Source organism: Antechinus flavipes, chromosome 1, assembly GCF_016432865.1.
Source record: "Antechinus flavipes isolate AdamAnt ecotype Samford, QLD, Australia chromosome 1, AdamAnt_v2, whole genome shotgun sequence".
NCBI lineage: Eukaryota > Metazoa > Chordata > Mammalia > Dasyuromorphia > Dasyuridae > Antechinus > Antechinus flavipes.
This window is the reverse complement of record NC_067398.1, coordinates 131,886,332-131,906,833: the sequence shown is the minus strand read 5'-3', so window position 1 is coordinate 131,906,833 and position 20,502 is coordinate 131,886,332. Positions and strand designations below refer to the sequence as shown.

General features: G+C 34.8%; 1 protein-coding gene across 4 annotated transcripts in view; it reads left to right on the top strand.

Moving 5' to 3' along the window:
* EMB (embigin) overlaps positions 1-20,502 on the top strand; it is a 138,978-nt gene that overhangs the window by 80,038 nt on the left and 38,438 nt on the right. The window contains exon 1 of one of the 4 annotated variants that reach the window (XM_051990594.1): positions 11,531-11,774. The exons of the other annotated variants lie outside the window; for them this stretch is intronic. Coding sequence (XP_051846554.1) covers positions 11,681-11,774 — 94 coding nt within the window. The 5' untranslated portion in view covers positions 11,531-11,680. Of the gene's footprint in view, positions 1-11,530; positions 11,775-20,502 lie in introns of those variants that run through there. 4 annotated transcript variants of the gene reach the window in all.

Here is a 20,502-nt window from a genome sequence, read left to right as displayed (position 1 = left end):
AATTGGAACACCAGAGATGGAGGTGGTCAATCCCCTTCCACTCCCATTAGGATTTCTTTCCTATAGACCCATGAATTGAGGATGTAATTTGTGACAAAGCTTTCAGAGGTACCCTTCACTCATTAGGCCAGTCTAGTTGAACCAAAGGGAAAGGACCAAGGGTGTTCTGCTGAACCATGTGATTTTTAGTTAGGACAGGCACTGATCCATTGGGATCAATTAGAGATAAAGGTTTTAGAGCTTTGTTACTGTTTCTGTTTGTTCTGCTATAGTAGTGTTGACCTTGTAAAAATGTACTAAAGTCTACACAAATCCTTGTTGCTTTTAGAACAATCCCTCCTGCAATTAGGGGAATTCTTTTGCAGATAGAGCAATATTATTTACAAATAGAGAATGAAAGCTATTTCTTCTACATTTAGAAAAAAATCATTCCGCAAGTAAAATGACATCACATACAAGTAGCAGAATCTCTGCAGCAGATAAAAAGGCCCTTCTAAAAATGGGGAAAAACTACATTCCTAAAATCTTACCATGGTTCCCCCCAAAAAACCAAACTATTCTTTTTTAGAAAAACTAGAGGTGAAAGTTTTTTCTTCTTTTTTGTGGCCTGACAAGCCAAAATAAAAAGAAAGTAAAACTAGTATTGCAAATATCTCTAATGGTTCACAAGTCGAAATTTATCCAGCCTGAAAAGAGACAATTGTAGAAAAATCAGGGGATCCAAAATTAGTGAGCCGAAAGGAACCCCTTTAGAAAGTTATTTTTTTTGCAATCAACTGAGAATGATAAGAAACCATGCTATTAAATTATGTGCTGACGATACTTGCCCTCCTTTTTCTGATGTCTTGCTTTTTCCACCTTTTGCCCCTCCTTCTCCTCCTACTATCAGAAAATTTGAAAATGAGTAACTTATTTGTGTCCTTCCCTTCTAAAAGCAGTTGGGTTACAATAATGTCCATTAGATATTAACAACCTATTGTTCTCTCTACATAGGAGACCAAAATTGACTTTTAATAATTCTGGAGGAAAGGATCCCAGACTTCTTTCTTATGTTTATACTATTGTCTGTATCCATCTAACTTGTAGATGGCTGGAGTCAAACAGAGCAGGCTAGAAATGGAAAAGCCAGGAATCAAACAGAGGTTTAATTTCAAAGTGAGGAAAACAGCTTGTAAGCAATGAGGCATATTAGACACATGTGCTAGAGTCCCACTCTTAGTGACAATATACATGGGGCAGTATGGGGCTATCTCAAAACTTAAACCAATGGCTAGCCCTGGCCATGAGATAATAGCAAGGAGACAAGTTGGTTCATAGGAGGACTTCATGATTGTACAATAATTATATGAAACAACTTGGGATTTTGCTGTGGCTGAGATCATCCAGAGGGGAAATGCAAGAGATTGTTGCTATGCCAACGTTAGGGCACAGTCAGCTTGCTGGGCCTTAGCTCTGAAAAACAGGGTGATTTCTAACAGTATCTTGACAAAGTATATATCTGCTTTGTTGACTTTTCCAAATTATGAATTGATTGTGCTTGTGGATGTTGTGTCTTTGTGGTATCTCAAAACTATAGTTTGTTTCAGAAGAAAAGATTACATACAGAATGCTTTTATTGTTGAAGGGAGATAGTTTTTTTCATTCTAGTTGTAAAATTCATCTTCAGTAAGCTTTCAAAGCTTTTGACAGTTTTGGATTTTTTTTAATAGTTTTTTATTTTTCCAAATACATGCAAAATAGTTTTCAACATTCAAAACCTTGTGTTCCAAATTTTTCTCCCTTTTCTCCCATACCCCCTAAGACAGCAAGCAAACTGATAAATGTTAAATATGTGCATGAATTTTCTTCTTGACCATGAGAAGTTTGTTTAAATCAAGGAGGGACTTGAGAGTGAGTGAAACTTAATCCTTACTTTTAAGTAGCTTAAGTAAAATCGATTTTAAATATTAGAAATTATAAATCCATATTTAATTGAGTTCTGAAATTAAATTTTGTAGATTATGGCCACTTGTGCTGTTCATCCCAGAATTGGAAGTATTTTTTTAATTTTAAGAAGTCTTTTAAAATATATTTTTGATATTATATTTTTCCATTTCATGTAAAAATAATTTTCAACATTCTTTTTTTTTATTTTAGAATTCCAACTTCTTTTCCTTTCTCCCAATATTCACCTTCTCCTAAAAAGATAAGCAGTTTTATATAGGTTATTTATGAAATGTGAGATGTACAAAGTTAGAGAATCCACCCTAAATATTTATAGGGACTATTTGTGTCTGACCTGTGGCAGGACATTCTAATTTCATATTTTTCTAGTCAGCACAGACATATTAACTTAACTGTACCATAGTGATATCATTTTACTTTTCTTTGAAAACTAAGTACAACCACCAACCAGCCGACCAATCAGGTTATATATAGGTAGTCATGAAAAACATATTTTTATATTTCCATTATAATATTCATATTTTGAAACAAAACAGAATTCCTTTCTTCCTTCACTATCTTCCCCCAATAAAAATAAATAAAATGATAATATGCTTCAATCTGTATGCAGACTTCAACTTTTTTCTCTGGAGGTGAATAATATTTTTCATCATAAGTCTTTTGGAATGGAAATTTGGGTATTGAATTTATGTATTGCTAATAACAGCTAAGCCATTCACAACTGACATTCATGTATTATTTTGTTACTATATACAGTGTTCTCCTGCTTCTGCTTACTTTATTCTGCATCAACTCATGTAAGTCTTTCAAGATTTTTCTGAGAGTATCCTGCTCATCATTTCTTCTAACACAATAGTACTCTTTCACAATCATATACTTCAACTTGTTTAGCCAGCATCCCCTCAATTTTCAATAGTTTGTTACCAGAAAGAGAGACAGAAAGACACACATAGGGAGAGTTTGTACATAGTTTCTCCCTACTAATGCCCCCACTTTTTAAAACCTCTTTGAGATAACAATCTAGTAATGGTATTGCAGGGTCATGGTGTATACAGTTTTATAGCTCCTTGGGCATACTAACTGCTTTAAAAAATTAGATTGTTCAAAGATGGTAAGCATTTAGTAGGTCTAAATTTAAATGATCCATCTGATGATGAAAATTCTTATGCTATTATAAAATCATCATATAAGAAATGTTAGAAAGATTTAGAAAATGCAACTCTCTTGATTTGGAAATTACAAAATATTACTTGAGGTTTTTTTTTTTTTTTTTTTTTTTCCTGAGGCAATTGGGGTTAAGTAACTTGCTCAGAGTCAGAGAGCTAGGAAGTGTTAAGTGTCTGAGAGTAGATTTGAACTTAGGTCCTTCTGACTTCAGGGCTGGTGCTCTATCCACTGCATCAATTAGCTGCCCCTGTTATTTACACATTTTAAAGAAAGGAAGGGAATATTGAACCTACAGGGAAAACTAGATTCTCAGAAGTGGATCACTTTTTAATCAACTCTTTTGTCAAGGAAAGAAACAAGTTTATTGTTTTAAAGAGGGAAACAAAAAAAGGAGAATTGAGCTTGTTTGCAATGTCAGAAATGAACTGGGATTTCAATCAGTTCTTGAGTATTATTGAATTTTAAGAATGTTTAACAATTGAAATTTATTTGGCTCTTAAGCATTTCCTTCATCAAAGAGAAAGATTTGTAATTGACTTAAAATGACTGTCTGATGAAGCTTTATAGTTGAGGAAATAAGGAAAACAAAAGGGAAAGGAGAAAGAGAAAGATATACCCAATTGAATGCAGCATTCTAGAGATTAGCAAGAAAGGATAAAGTTTTCTTAAATGAGCAATGTTTAAATGAGCAAAAAGGAAAGACAAGAGATGTCTTCAAAAAAATAGAAATATTAAGGGAATGTTTCATGCAAAAGTGGGCATGAATGATAAAAGACAAAAATGGTAGAGACTTAACAGAAGAAGAGACGAGGAAGAGGTGGTAAGACTGTACAAAAAAATTATACAAGAAAGATCTCAAATGACTGCTAAGATGGTGTGATTACTGATTTAGAGTCAGACATCCTGGATAATGAAGTAAAATGGGCCTTGCTAAGGCTAGTGGAAGTGACAGAATTTCATGTAAGCTATTTAAATACTAAAAGATGATAAAGTACTGCACTCAGTATTTGCAGCCAGCAAATTAGGAAAATTCAACAGTGGCCAATGGATTGGAAAAAAAAATCAGTTTATGTCCCAAGCCTAAAAGAGGTAATATTCAAAAAATGTTTAATTTACCAAACAATTGAACTTAATTCATAGTCCAGCAAAGTTGTGCTCAAGATTGTACAAGCAAGGTTTTGGTAATATGTGAACTGAGAATTTCCAGAAGACTAGGATGGCTTTTGAAGAAGCAGAGGAACTAGAGACCAAATTGCCAAAATTCACTGATTTATGGAAAAAACAAAACAAAACAAGGGAATTCCAGAAACCACACTTCTGTTTCATTGACTACCCTAAAGTCTTTGGCTGTGTGGATTACAACAAAATATGTCAGGTCCTCAAAGAGATGGGAATACCAGATAATCTTACATATCCTCTGAGGAACCTTTATGCGGTCAAGAAGTAAGAGTTCAATAGAACATGGAGTAGTTGATAGATTTAAAACTGGAAAAGGAATACAACAAAGCTATATATTATCACCATACTTATTTAACTTCTATGCAAAATTCTTCAAGTGAAATGCCAGACTATATGAATCAAAAGCTGCAATTAAGATTGCTAACAGAAATGTCATCACTCTCAGACAAGCAGACATCATCACTTTGATGGCAAAAATGAAGGAGAATTAAGAGACCTCTTGATGAAGGTGAAAGAGGAAAGTGTACAAGTTGTTTTAAAACTTAACATAAGGAAAAAACTCTTAAGATAATGGCAAGTGGTCATATAACTTCCCAGCAAAAGAAGGAGAAGAAATGGAATCAGTGAAAGATTTTATACTCTTGGATTCTCAAAGATTATTGCAGAATGTGGCTGCAAGCATAAAATTAAAAAGGGCTTGCTCCTTGGAAGGAAATTTGACAAATTTGATCAGCATATTAAAAAGTGAAAATACCACCTCCCAATAAAGATTCATCTAATCAAAGCAATGGTTTTTCCAGTAGCAATGTATGGCTGTGAGAGTTGGACTATGAGGAAAGTTGAGCATGCAGAATTGATGCTTGCAGTTATAGTGCTAGAGAAGAATTTTGAAAGTCTCTTGAACAGGAAGGAGACCAATGTAGTCAATAATTTAAAGAAATTCACACTATTATTGAAAGGTCAAATACCAAAGCTGAAGCTTAAATCTTTTGGCCACATTATGAAAAGTCCCTAATATTGGGAAAGATTTAAGGCAAAAGAAAAGGGGATGGCAGCAGATGAGATAGCTATACAGTGTCATGAAAGCCATTCATATGAATTTGGATACATTTCAAGAGATAGTGGAGTATAGAAAGGCTTGGCATGCTATGTTATATGTACATGCATTCATGTGCATATATATATATATGTGAATACACATGCATATACATACAAGTTGGCTTAATTTATACAAAACATACATATGTATATCCTATACACACACACACACATATATGCATAGCTTGTTAAATAATACCTTGTTAATAAAAGTGAAATTGGTTGTTAAATATGATTCATGCCCAGGAATCCAATAGAAGTAACGGATTTTTTCCATCTTATGGCTTATGACAAATCAGCCTGTGGCACTGAGGGGACAATCTTAATGTTGTCATAATTATGACCGTCCTTTTCCCTTTCAAAGTAAATTTATACACTTAAAGCAAGATATCCATAGTACCCATTTGTACCAGTCCTAAATATAGTGAGATGATTAAAATTGAACACCTAAATATTGCAAGATTTTCTGCTTGCCATCCACTTGCGAGTGTCACTGTTGACCCTCCCTTAGTAAATACTCTTCTCATGCTGAAATCTCCTTATTTTGCCATAATTTTATGCTTCTCCAACGGCTCCTTTTTTTTCTGGAGATTCCTGAGAACTCATTTTTCCTGTCTATAATGCCTCTGAGATCTGGGAACTCTGGAAGGCAGCCTACTCCTCCCCAGAGTTTGTATTATCAGGTAACACCTATTAAGTATTTAATTATGTCTTCCAAACTGTTGCCTTCAATGGTTGCTTTCTAGTTTATATATCACTTATTGACTCTAAATGTATCCCTGCTGTTTTTGATATTATAGGAATAGTTTCCTCAAGGGAGGGAATTTAGATTAATAGTATTTAAAATTAGTTGGCCAGTTGGGGACTTTTATTATTAAGTATTAAATACTAAGACATACTGCAAGCTTATATTAAAAACACTAAGATGTCAATTATTGTTTCATTGTTCAATCATGTGTGACTCTTCATGATTCCATTTGGGGTTTCCTTTTGGCAAACATATTGAAATGATTTGCCATTTCCTTCTATAGCTCATTTTACATATGAGGAACAGAGGCAAATAGGATTAACTGACTTGTTCAGGATCACACTACTAGTGTGCCTGAGGTCAGATTTGAACCTGGAAAATGAGTCTTTCTGAGTTCAGGCCTAGCACTCTATCCAAGCTGCCAATAGATAAAGCAAGTCCATATCATAAATCACTAAATAAAAATTTCTCCAGCTTGTCATCCTCTTTAAAATTGTGTGTTCATGTATGAGAATAGGTTTCTGAACTATTTCATTCTTCCAAGTGGATATAATGATAATCTTATCCTAAGAAGGGAATTAGATTAGATAAAAATGTAATATAAAATTTTTCAAAATTGAATGGAGTGGAAGAATTATTTTTAAAGTTTCACTCAAAATAGTTTTAGACCCTTGTCTTTTGTAATATTTTAAGATTTTTTTCTCTCAATAGCATAACAATTAGCTAATTTATTTCACAGGGCAAACTGAAGGTTTTCCTTTTATATACCCTAGTTTACATGAATATTTAGGTACCTACTAATCTTTACCCAGAAAGACTCATAATACAAGTCAGGCCTCATGGATTTTGTTTTAAGATTCTCCCTCTAGCCTATTGATAGAAATAGTCCCTATCTGCTGCAAGGGTTAGGCAGCAACAAGTAAGATGTAAAAATTTAAATTCTTTGAAATTTTGAGTTAACTATGGATTCCTGATATTTGAACTAGTTACTGAAATACAAAATTTAGGAGGATGTACTAAATAGTATTGAGGTCTCTTTTGCAAAAGTTTATAGCAGAAACATCTAAGAATCTCTGCAAGTAAGTTGAATCAGAGAAGCAGATCTAGGAGAAATCCTTCTCTTCAGACTTTCTCTGAGAACAAATCTACTTCAGAATGTCCAAGAGGAGCTTTTTTCAGAAACCAGATAATCTGCTTGAGACATCTGATCCTTTCAGACATGATGTGCTAATGAAATGGGCCTTGGGAATGAGTTACTAGGAAGTCACTTCATGACTTTCCTTCCTTCCATGTACTGTTATCCCCATAAGACCTGCTTACTGAAAGGGACTGCCTGCTCCTGACAGTTTCTCAATGTGTAAATCCTGGGTGGTCTCAAAGACAAAGGTGTGAATTGCCAAAATTAGTTTCATTAAGATAGAGTACCTGGGATAAAATGTCTTTAGTTCTTATTCATTATATATTAGTTTAGCATTAGAACAAGCAGAGATATTAGGCCAAATTATATGTGAGTTTATCAAGATGCTTATGCCATATTATAGGGCTTTCCTACCTATAGGCCTCATAATTGCCTTTTGTCTTTGATAAAATGATTCCTAAGAAACTCATGATAGTTCACAATGATTCAATTTTTTTTTTATTCATAGTATTTTTGTTTCTAAAATCGCTACTCCAGCTTCATTGGAGTAGCTTTGTAATTTTAGCTTCACTAAAATTACAAACTATAAACATAAATAAATGTTTGGCATAGCCTCCCAAAAATCAAAGGGGTGAAATGTGAAATTGAAAATTGACTTTTAATTTTATTTTGTTAAGACTTAAGTTAGGTTAAATCTCCCCTTTGGCTATAGATTTTACTCAGGTAACCTCTGTTAACATGTCTCACAATTTTTATTTTGAAACCAGTACCTCCACTTTTATTGAAACTTGTATCTCCATCTTTGCAATTTCATCCACGATCCATATTCCAGAGAAATTTGCTAAAGGTCAATATCATTAATCTAAACTGTTCTAGAAACTTTCATTTTCTGCAGACTATTTCCATGTCTGAGAATTACTGTGTTTACCTGAGAACTGATCTCATCTCTCAATAATGTAATGGGGAAGAGCTGAGATGACAGTCCCATATCTTATTTGTGATTAAGAAAGTTTCAGAAGGGGTTGTTGTTGTTCAGTGGTGTCTAATTCTTTGTGGCCCTATTTAGGGTTTTCTTGTTGGACCTATTGGAATGGTTTGCCATTTCTCTATTCAGATCACTTTACAGATGAGGAAACTGAAACAAAAAGGAATAAATGGCTTGTCTAGGGTCACATAACTGGTAAGAATCTGAGGCCAAATTTGAATTTGGGAAGGTGAGTCTTCCTAATTTCAGGCCTGACAGTCTATCTACTATGCAACCCAGCTTAGCCAAAATACCACTCTTCTTTTTCCTTTTAGATTTCTCATATTTTTCCCCAATAATACTGTTTTATATTTGGCTCTAAAATACTACAAATTACTTTAAGTATTTACAACAGCAATTTAATAAGTAGCAGTAATGGATATACTGCTGCAAGGAGGGATTAGTGTGCATGTTCTATATGTTATGGCCTATCTACAAAAACAGATATGAGCATAGTACCTGTCACCTGGAGATTAACAAATGTTTCCATTCTTTTAACCTGTTTTTAGCTCTCCAAGAAATTCTATTAACAGAATATGCTGATAAAAATTTTCTTCCCCTATTCCAGATTTAGTCATATTCATGTCTACCAGTTTACTTTTCAGGTCATGAAGTCACAAATTTGGCACTGTGACCTGTTAATTAAAAATTACTTATTTATTAGTCATTCATTAACTCATTGCTCATTTGTTTTCACACTTGGAATTTAGAAACTCATTTGAACTATATTAGTAATAGTCAAATAAATGACTTTAGTAATACAATCCAATTTGGTTTAACACTTGAATGACTCTTGAATTTTCCATAGGAAGAAAAAAATTATCAGAAAATATAATTAGAAAGTTGAAATCACGATCGACCTCATGTTACACAAAGACACATAAGGAAAGTGATAACTCTTCAATGTTATGTGAATCCCTATAACTGGGGATTATTATCAGTATCTTATACTGTTCACCAAAGCAAATAATATAGCCTTGACAAAGTTTTTAGAAAACATTAATCCTTAATCTAGGTATAAAGTTCCCAGTTTTTTGATCATTTATCTTGATATTAGAAAACCTCCCTCTGCATAATAGCTTTATGAAGGCCTCTGTTCTAAAGTTGTTTTGAATATAACCAACATATTCTATACATTATAAAACTAATTATAGAAAGGTACTTGTTCCATATTTTATTGATATGCTATTTCAAGAACTCCAGTAAACTACTTTCCAATTTGTGGTAACATGATATAAAATATACTGCTAATATTATATTTGACAACACCCTCCTCTATTTAACAATAGTAGAAAAGAATATAATTTTTATTCTGTTTAACTTCCACAAACATTCCTTCTTTATTGTATTGCTAATCACATTCTCTTTTCATCCTATCTGAAATGAATCATAAAATTAAAGATGAGAGGGACCTTAGAGGTTATCTAAATCAGTTTTTTTAACAGATGAGGAAACTGAGGTCCAAATGTTGTGCCACAGTTCTCTTTTATTATCCTGACTCAATTTCCCTAAATTGTTCTGCCTTGGTTTCCAATTGTTCTGCTCAATCCTGCAAAACAATCCCTCCCTCTTAATCATCAGAATATTTCATAAAGATAAAAGATCTTATATTTTGGAATATCAGAATACCTCTCCCCATCCCAATCTATCAGAATATCAGACACCATTTTATCAAAAAGCCTCTCTGGTGCCTCTCCCATTATGTCATCTTTGGTGCCTCCCCCCAACCCTGTCAGAGTCCCATTCTTGCTCTCAGCACCCTGACTACCCCTAACTCAGTCTACTCCCTGTGTGTATATATATGTCATTAAGAAGTCACATTGTTTGCTGGATTTTGGGAGATGATAGTCTCATTCAACCCTGGGACCAAACCATGGATCCATTTGGTCCCAGTAAATCACTCCCTTTCAAATAAAATGTTAAATACTCTCTAATCTCTCTCTTGCCTCAGTTTCTCCCGCATTACACAGAGAAGCTAATAACTTGCCTAAAGTCATATAATCAAGTATAAAGAAAGGATTTGAAATCAAAAGTTCTGTGATTACAGCTTCACTCTTTCTACTTCATCATGGAGATATGATGGAGATGAGACAAAAAAAAAAAAGTCCTGTGACAGAACATTCTTTTAAATGCTGATTACTACAATATTTCATAAATTTTGTTGGAACTCAGCTGTTCATTTTCTGTTTAAAGCTGTATGGCCTGCCTGTGGAGCTTGTGTCCCTGAGTTATTTCACATCTCTGAAATTTTAGGTTCTCCATTAATGAAGGAATAATTCTAGCTTTGGGAGAAAAAATCCTGCAATTTTTTAAATGGAAATAAATGTAGTCCAGTAATATAGTCTATTATTATTATTATTTAATATTGTAAGTTGTAGCTGTACTGAATCCATTTTTTTTTTTTTTTAGTACAGGACATTCCCAGTTATTGCACCACAGATTTGTTACCTGTTTCCACCATTTCCACATGCAGAATGTACTTGAGTGAGAACAATGCACAGTATATTTACTCAATTTGAAGTTGTTTTTTTCCATTCACACTCTATGGTTACTACTTCAAAGTGTATCTTTGCTAAACAAACAAAGGAAAACACATACTCTCTCCGTGGGAACCAGACTGCTAAATCTTAACCTTCAGAGAACAGGTCTCTTGAGATTTTACAGTAGGGAGTACAGAGGGGAAGAAAGTTTAATACATTAGGAAACTGACTTTCTTCATTAAAAGATCTCATAAAATGTCACAACTGAATAGGATCTGAGGGATCATTTTTCAAGCCCTCTCATATGGGAAATGAAGATATTGAGACAAATATAGGCCAGTAAATGAAAAAACAGAAAAATTTAACATAAAGATACTTGGGGAGAAAAAACGTTACCTTTTCTCCTTCCTTTGTTTATCATCAAAATAAGTGGGAGTCTATTGCTTCAGCACCCTCCCAGGTCACAGTTTATTGGGATCTGAAAGGTCAATTTTGCCTAGATTTTCCTTCAGCCCCTCTTCCTGAGATCTACAGAGGCCTGTTAAGTGGGAAAGGATGCTGAGGAGGGGTAGCCACTACAGAATGGAGGTAAACCAGCTGGAACCAGCCAAGTTGAATAATTGATGGAGGCACCAGGTCTTATTCTAGACTGTCCAGGGGTTGGGTGGGGGTGGAAAAGGAAGGGCTTCTAGGGGAGGAGGAAAGATTAGCCGCGCCCCTCCCACCTAGCTTTTCTTTCAGCTACTCCTCTCCCCACCCACATCTACACTTCCTCTTCGGACAAACTGCTGATCGGCCTGTTCCTTGGATGCCCGATTCTCAGAGAGTGACAGCTCCCATCCAGCCTCACGCGCCTTCTGGTTATCTCTGAGAGGGTACTCTGCAGAGCGTTAATCAGCACCATGCGCTCTCCTTTGGGGGCTCCCTGCTTCCCTGTGTCGCTCAGTTTCCTCCTTTACGTAGCTGCCCCGTGCTTTTCGGAGGGCACTACCACAGGTAAAAGAAAGATTCTTCTCTACAGCATCTTTGAAATCCTTGCTTCTTTCCCCAGGACGGAGGCTGCCTAGCGGAGGTGGGCAAAGCCGGAGGAGAGGGTTACAGGAGGTGCTGTTTGCAGACGTAAAGTACCGCTCGTCTATTCCACTTAGCATCCCCAAAGGGAAGCTTGCGCCTAGTCCAAAGAAAGCAGCAAATTAAGGGAAAGAAGGAGGGAGTGCGTATCCTGGATGCCCTGTCCGAGGAGGGTGGAGAGCTAGGGTTTACTCGCTTTCCTATGAGCTCATGTGTCTGATACTGAGCTAAATGAGTAAACAAGGAAACATGGTGTCTCTGCTCCGATGTCGCCATATCTCTTAGGCGAATACAGAACTCCTTGTGGAGTTTAAGTAGGTTCAGGCTTGTTCTAAGGAACCAAGTAAGGTTGGGGAAGCTGAGAGCAGTGACTGCCTCTGAAAGCTCTTTCCCTCTCATCTTTTTTCCTTCTCCCCGTATTGATTAGAGAATAAATAACAGCTCCTTTCTTTCTGGCAATTGCACCTGCTAAAAGAAGCTGCTTCCGAATCCTTTTCAGAGTTGAATTTTAGAATCCAATATAGGGAGACTCACGAGCTCCCCAAAGAAATGGGCGCTTCTTTATGCGTCCTGGAAACTTGGGGAAGGAAGGTATCTATATAGAAGTTAAGCCAAAATCCATTAGAAAAGTTGCCATTTCATCTTACAAATGGTTAACATAATCTGATACTTTCACATTAAACCCAACAGGCAAAAAAAGTTCCTGTGTTAAGCACCATCACGATCTTAAAAGGGAATACATCTAATAGAATACTTTTATGTCTAGAACAAAAATTTTTTTTAAATATTGTAATACAGAACCAAAGGTCATTTTTTTTTTTATGAACTCAAAGCCTTTTCTATTTTTATAATTTTGGAGTATGTTTTATTTTCTCTGGGCACCAATCCAATCATTGTATTCTTATAAAGAACAATTATGATCTCTTTCAATTTGGGGCCCATTTTAGTTGTGCATTTGTTCCCAATATCATTCTGCTCCCCTCTTTTATTCCTATTTGATTGTGAACAGTCTGGATGGAGCTGGTGTTGTCTCCATTTTATTGGGGAAATTAAAGTGATTATTAAGGGAAGCCCTTGTGGAAAAGAGTTGCTGGGGAAGGGAGATCAAGCTGAGATCCTGGGCTCTTGTGAAATCATCCCTTATAGGTGATTTAAAATCAGAATGAATATCAAAGGAAGGTTCATAAAGGAAAAAAAAAAAAAAAACCAGTTCTCAAATGCTTCTAACAACCCTGCTAGTACTGTGGAAATGGGGGAGTGGGGAAGACTGGGCCCACTATTATATTCTCTGGATTGAATGTCTACTTAATATCCTGGTGTGTGTAGAATGCCTGGTTAATCAATCCACCCAAGTCTGTTTTGTCTACTTCTTCCTAGGTTGAAGCCCCTAAATCAAAGGGACTCTGATGGTTTGCTATGTTAGTGATAATCTCTAATTTTATGGCAGATCCATGAGAATTGTAAATTTGGATAAGGATAAAGTATATTTGGTTAGAAGGATCCAGATCCCTTTATGTTGATTTAGTGTTTTTCTTACTAGTCTTCAGTTTCTTCATCTATAAAAGAAGTGATGATTCAAAGTAATATTGCCCTTCTCTCCCATTCCTCTCCTTCCATTTACTGATGGTTCTGTTATGCAAGGGACATTTAGGTGTCTTACTAGAGTGTTGGGATTCTAAGAAGATTCATCTTGAGTTCACTTCTAAGATGGACATTACTAGCTCTGTGACTCTGGGCAAGTTTTTTAACATTACTTTCTTCCCTTTCTTAATCTGCAAAATGAGCTGAAGAAGGAAAGTGCAAACTATTTCAACATTTTTGCCAAAAAATAAACAACCCAAGTTACATGAAGACTTGGACACAACTGAAAAAATTACTGAGCAACTACAACCACTAATTTGCAAGGAATGGAGAGTGAATAAGATGAGAAAAGAAAAAAGGAGGAAATGGAAGGAATTTAAATTTTTTTAACCTTCATAGTTTAAACAAAGACCTTTGAGAAGAAAATATTTGCACATGTGAAAAATTTGCCCAGAATAAGATGGTTATTGACCATTACATCTAGTGATGGAAAATATTAATTAAGTGCATCTTTACTCTAGCAATTGCTTTTGGAGTCCTAAGGATAAGTGGCATGAACATCTTTGTACCATAATTGCTCTGTGTTCTACATGTTACATTATGAAATAATTGTTGCCTATTGTTGGTTTTTCTCATGTGTGTGTGTGGGTGTGTATTTTTGCCACTCAGGTCTCTGAACCTAATTATTTTTCCTAAATTCCCATTGTTTTAATAGTGTCAAAATAACTATCCCTCTGGAGACCTAAATGATTATATCTTTATTAACACTAAATTTTGCCCCAAATATAAGTTTTCAGGGCTGTTTAACTCATTTAACCATTTACTGATTTCTTTTTTTTACCACTAGTTAGCTGTCCTTTTCCTTGATCTTATTTCTTCTTGTTAAGCCATTTCAATTACATCTGACTCTTTGTAACCCCATTTGGGGTTTTCTTGGAAAAAGATATTAGAGTGGTTTGCCATTTCCTTCTCCAGTGGATTAAGTCATAATTTAAATGAAGTGAGTGGTCAAACTGAATGAGAAAAAATAGGGTACTAGTAAATACTACTTGGTTAATATTTCCTAAAAAAGAGAATGATGTCTTTCAGAGCTGCTTAGAATAGATAACCAATCAGTAGCATTCTTTGTCATTTGGATTCAGTCACTTGCCCAGGGTCACACAGCAAGGAAGGATCTGTGGCTATATTTGAGATCAGTTCTTCCTGACTCCAGACATAGTGCTCCATCCACTGTGCTAGTAGCTGCCTCTTATTTGCTTTTAAAATGCCTCTTAGCATTCTAAATTATTTATTCCCATGATTTTCTTTGTACTGCTTATAGTCATCTGTCACTCCAGAGTCATGTAGGATGATGAGTGACTGGCCTCAAACAGTGAGAGTCAGGTCAATGCAGTGAGATCACCTTGTAATCAGAATGTGCAGAATGTAAATTAAGAGCCAATTAAGTAAAATGGTGAGAATACTAGGCCTGAAGTCAGGAAGATGTGAATTCCCTAATAACTCTTAGTAGCTATGTGACTCTGGGCAAGTCACTTAACTCCTGTTTGAATCAACTTCTTCAACTGTAAATAAGGATAATTAGCACCCAATTCCTAGGGTTCTGAAGATCAAATATATAATAGTTGTAAAGTGATTAGCACAATATAGTGGCTGGCCTCTTAGTAAGTGTTATATAAATGCTTATTCCCTTTACTTCCCTTCCATCTACCTATTATATCATCTCCTGTTCTGTAGCCTATTGAACAAGTTCTAAATGCTATATGCTATATATGCTATAAATTGAATTTTTTTTTAAAAATGACTCAATTACTTCCATTTTACTCAGGCTGAATACTTAAAACCCTGCTATTCTTGTCAATTTTTCCTATAAGTTTAAATTGTATTTCATTGGCCCACCCAAAAGACAAAGAATGCTACTGATTGGTTATCTATGCTAAGTAGCTCTGAAAGACATGATTCTCTTTTTTAGGAAATATTAACCAAGTAGTATTTACTAGTGCCCTATTTTTTTTCCATTCAGTTTGACCTCTCAACTTTATTTAAATTATGATTTTGTAATAAATAGCTATGGAGTGGAATTTATTTTGGAAGTTTATTTTTTTCCTAAATAAGCCATATGTTGCATCAGGATCACTGGTCAGCTGAATGTCGTTTGTTCTATTCTCAGTTCTGCCGTCATTTGTGAAATTGGCCAGTGCCATTAGTAGTCCCTCAGTGTCTTCTGTAAAAGAAGAAGGTTAACAGGTTGATATCTTAAAATTCCTTTCTGTTTTAATATTTTGTGAACTGAAGATAGGAAAATTAATAAGAGGATTTATACCACAATGATGTAAAAATAATAGGTGAAGAAACTTCAGGATAAGAACATTTTTCCTTAATGGAAAATGAGCAAATTTTATTTCTATAGTATTTCACAATTCTATGAAAAAAGAACATTTAAAAACTGCGGGACAATTTTAAACAGCTAAGTAGAGAGAAAGCGATTAACACAGGAAACTGGCCTTCAAACCATAAACAAATGGTTTCAAGTTCCTTTCTGGCACATTCTAATTGGCGAGACCATGGGTAAGCAAATTAACTTCTAAGTATCTATGTACTTAGTGCCCTATTTTGTAAGACTATAATTTGAAGAGATGCATTGTTATACATTAAGTAGGGGGAATGCCCTACTTCCCTTTACTTCCCTTCCATCTACCCATTATATCATCTCCTGTTCTGTAGCCTATTGAACAAGTTCTAAATGCTATATGCTATATATGCTATAAATTGAATTTTTTAAAAAATGTGTAGTGTCTTTTGACAGTCTTTATCACCAAATATGCTTATTTCACCAAATATCATCATATATCACCAAAAATCCTTATTGAGTATGAAACCCGATTTATAGATGATCAATGAGGTGATATTTGTAAAGTGCTTAGATTAGTTTCTGTCACATAGTAAATGTTTTATACATTAAATGCTTGTTTTCGTTTGAATAGTATGTCTGAAGATAATATGTAAAATCAGCTAAATATGATTAAATTCCAAGACTTGCCACCCAAGACAGGAAATTTAACACACACAAAATTTGTTACTTGGGGGAAAAAACCTTCTTTTGAAAAATGTTCCAAAATTTTATCTACATAGATTACTTAGGATAGTAGCCTTTCCCCACTCAAGTCATTATAGTACACTATCTCATCATGCCCAGTATCTCATGAGGCCACTGGGTATCAAAGTGGATGGAGTACTGCTAGGCCCAGAGTCAGGAAGACTTGGATTTAAATGTGGCTTCAGATACTCACTAGTTATGTGATCCTGGGCACATGAATTAATTTCTGTTTGCCTCAATTTCCTCAACTATAAAATTGGATAATCATAGATCTACCTATTATGGTTGTTGTGAAGATCAAATATTATAATATTTAGAAGTGCTTAGCACAGTGCGTAGTCCATATTTGGCTCTTAAATTAATTGCTTGCATTTTTCCTTTCTTATCATTTTCTTTACCAGCTCTTTAGAGTCTTGCCAGCTCTAGCCATACATTATTCTCATTGATTTCTAAACCAGTCTTTGGAGTAATATTTTGTTAGCAGATCTTGTTATGCTCAGAAAAAGCTTGCAGTTAATTTGTATTTTTTGTCATATCTGTGATTTCATTAGCATTATTTATTCCCAAATGAGGCATTCCCCCTACTTACTGTATAACAATGCATCTCTTCAAATTATAGTCTTACATAGATACTTAGAAGTTAATTTGGTTACCTGTGGTCTCACCAATTAGAATGTGCTGGAAAAGAACTTGAAACCACTTGTTTATGGTTTGAAGGCCAGTTTCCTATGTTAATCTCTTTCTCTCTACTTAGCTGTTTAAATAATAAAAATGCCTTAATGAGTAAATTGAATTATCTTCCTATTTAGAGACAGAAGTTATTTTGGCTCTAAGGCATAACTACTTTGGTAGCTTCTCAATGGGGACTAAGGGACAGTTCAAACTGAAAGATTTTGAGTCTGTCTGAGAAAGGGGGTCACTTGGGAAAATATTTCCAAGATGAATTAAACTGGCACTTGGCTCCTCTTTCTTTTTTCTTTAGAAAAAATGTTTCACAATTAGATGTAAAGATAATTTTTAACATTCATTTTTTTTTGAAATTTTGAGTTTCAAATTTTCTCCCTCTCAATGCTGCCAAGATGGTAAGCAATTTGATGTTATACATGTGCAATCATGTAAAACATTTACATATTAGTCAAGTTGTAAGAGACAAAATTTTAAAAAAACCTTGAAAAAGATAAAATGAAATATTGTATATTTCAATCAGCATTCAGATTGCAGTAGTTATTTCTCTAGAGGTAAATAACATTTTTTCATCTAAAGTCCTTTAGAATTGTCTTGGATCATTGTGTGGCTGACAATAGCTATGTCATTCATAGTTGATCATACAATATCACTGTAACTGTGTACAATGTTCTTCTGGTTCTATTTGCTTCACTTTGCATAAGTTTGTGTAAGTTTTTCCAGGCTTTTCTGAAATCATCCTACTTGTCATTTCTTAAAATAATAACATTCCATCACAATTTTATGCCATAACTTATTCAGTAATTCCACAATTGATGGGCATCCCCTCATTTTCTAATTCTTTGCCTTCACAAAAAATGCTACTACAAAAAGTTTTGCATAAATAGATCCTTTCCCAAACCCTTTAACAATCTTTGGAGTACAGACTCAGCAATGTTATTGTTGGGTCAAAGATTATGCATGGCTTTATAACTCTTGGAGCATAATTCCATATCAACAGTGTATTAGTGTTCCAATTTTTCCACATCCTCTCCAGTATTTATCATTTTCCTTTTCTATCATATTAGTCAATTTGATAGATGTGAGATCCACATCCTCTCCAGTATTTATCATTTTCCTTTTCTATCATATTAGTCAATTTGATAGATGTGAGATGGTAGCTTAAGAATTAATTTCTAATCAATAATAGTTTAAACTTTTTTTTTCAAATTGTTGAGGTTCAAACAGTTAATCTGAGATATTATCTTTGAAAGAATTGATGATTAAGATCATCTCCAAAACAAGTAAAGGCATTTATTAAGATTTATCGAGATTCAGGCACTCAGAGTAGGCTGTGCCTTTTTTAAAAAAAAATTAGCAGCTCAGCAAAGCAAGACAATGATATTTTTAGAATCTGATTATATCACAAAATATGTATCTTTTATAAGCCATTTATCAATTGAAAATGGTCAAAGGACATGAACCGACAATTGTCAGACAAGGAAGTGAAAGTCATTTCTAGTCATATGAAAAAAATCTTCTAAATCATTATTTTATTAGACATACAAATTAAGACAACTTAATACCACTTTACATCTCTCAGATTGGATAAAATGACAGGAAAAGATAATGATGAATGTTGGAGGAGAAGTAGGAGAACTGGGACACTAATGTATTATTGGTGGAGTAGTGAAATGATCCAACTATTAAGAAGAGCAATTTGCAATGCCCCTAGACTGTGCATACCCTTTCATCCATCAGTGTTTCTATTGGATCTGTATCCCAAAGAATCAGAAAAGAAGAAAAAAGAACCCACATGTGCAAAAATGTCTGTACCAGCTCTTTTTGTCATGGCAAGGAATTAAAAATTGAGTAGATGCCCTTCAATTTGGGGAATGGCTGAATAAGTTATGTTATATGAATGTAATGGAATATTGTTGTTCTATAATAAATTATGAGCAGGTTGATTTCAGAAAAGCTTGGAAAAACTTATGTGAACTGATGCTAAGTGAAATGAGCAGAACCAAGAGAACATTGTACACAAAAACAACAAGATTATGTGATGATCAACTATATGATTCTTTTCAACATTTTAATGATTCAAGGCAATTCCAGGAGACTTGTATTCAGAGAGAGAATTATGGAGACTGAATGTGGATCAAAGAATAGCATTTTCTTTTTTTGTTTTTCTTTCTCATAATTCTTTCCATTTTGATCTGATTTTTCTAGCATAGCATGATAAATATCATATGTCAAAACATATAGAAATATGTTTAGAAGAGTTGTCCATGTTTAACCTATATTAGATTGCCTTTAACCTGTATTGGATTGCTTGCTGTCTCGGAGAGGCGGGAGATGAGGGAAGGAGGGGAAAATTTAAGATCACAACGTTTTGCAAAAGTAAATATTGATAACTAACTTGGCTTATATTTGCAAAAATACAATTCTATTAAAAAAAGAAAAAGAACTACCACTTTTAAAATTTTGAGGTTAGAGGAGGAGTTTGTTATCATAGGGAGGTATTAAAGCCTTGATCAAACTGTGCATGTAGTTCCAGAATGCAAATAGAAAAGCCCACTGGGGATGGGGATGAGTATTACTGTAAAGGTCTGAAACTTTGAATAGGTGCACTTGAATCAGACAACTGAGCACTTAAGGCTAATTATCTATTCAAAAATTACTATTAGCATATGTTTGGAATTGCTCTTCTCACAGTTAATGCTGGCTCAATGTTGGGGGTTAAGATTTGTAGGTAAGGATTAGGGGGTGGGTGAAAGAGGCAAGAGAACTGCACTTGGCCGCAGGACAAGGAGGAGAAAAGTGTGGAGATTCTGGACTCTAGAATCAAGGAGGGATCCTTGGCAAAACTCCTGGCAGTTTTGTCCATCTCCTTCACTTCTCCCCCTAAAGACCAAAGACTTTTGCCTATCCTGATTTTGGCTGATCCTGAAGCCTCCAGGGAGCTAGTCTGGACCTTACATATTGGTACAGTTGGTAAATATAGGGACAAAAACCAGAAGTAGATTGAAACTAATTTGAAAGTCTATCTGCCACTGTTCTAGGTAAATATCCTTTTCTGAACAGGTTTTAAAAAGGGGATGAGATTTAACAACATCTTCAGGATTTACCTGAGTACATGTTGGGAAAACTTGACAAACTTGCTGAATGGTTTCTTCCAGCTTGTGGCCAGTGAAAATCAGTTTCACCAGGGACTGGAGGGTGTTCTTTCCCAAGTGAGTAGCTTGGTGTAGACCACTGACTTGCCTCTGGGATTAGAAAATGGCCTGAAAGTGTTTGAACCCATTCCTTGGGGAA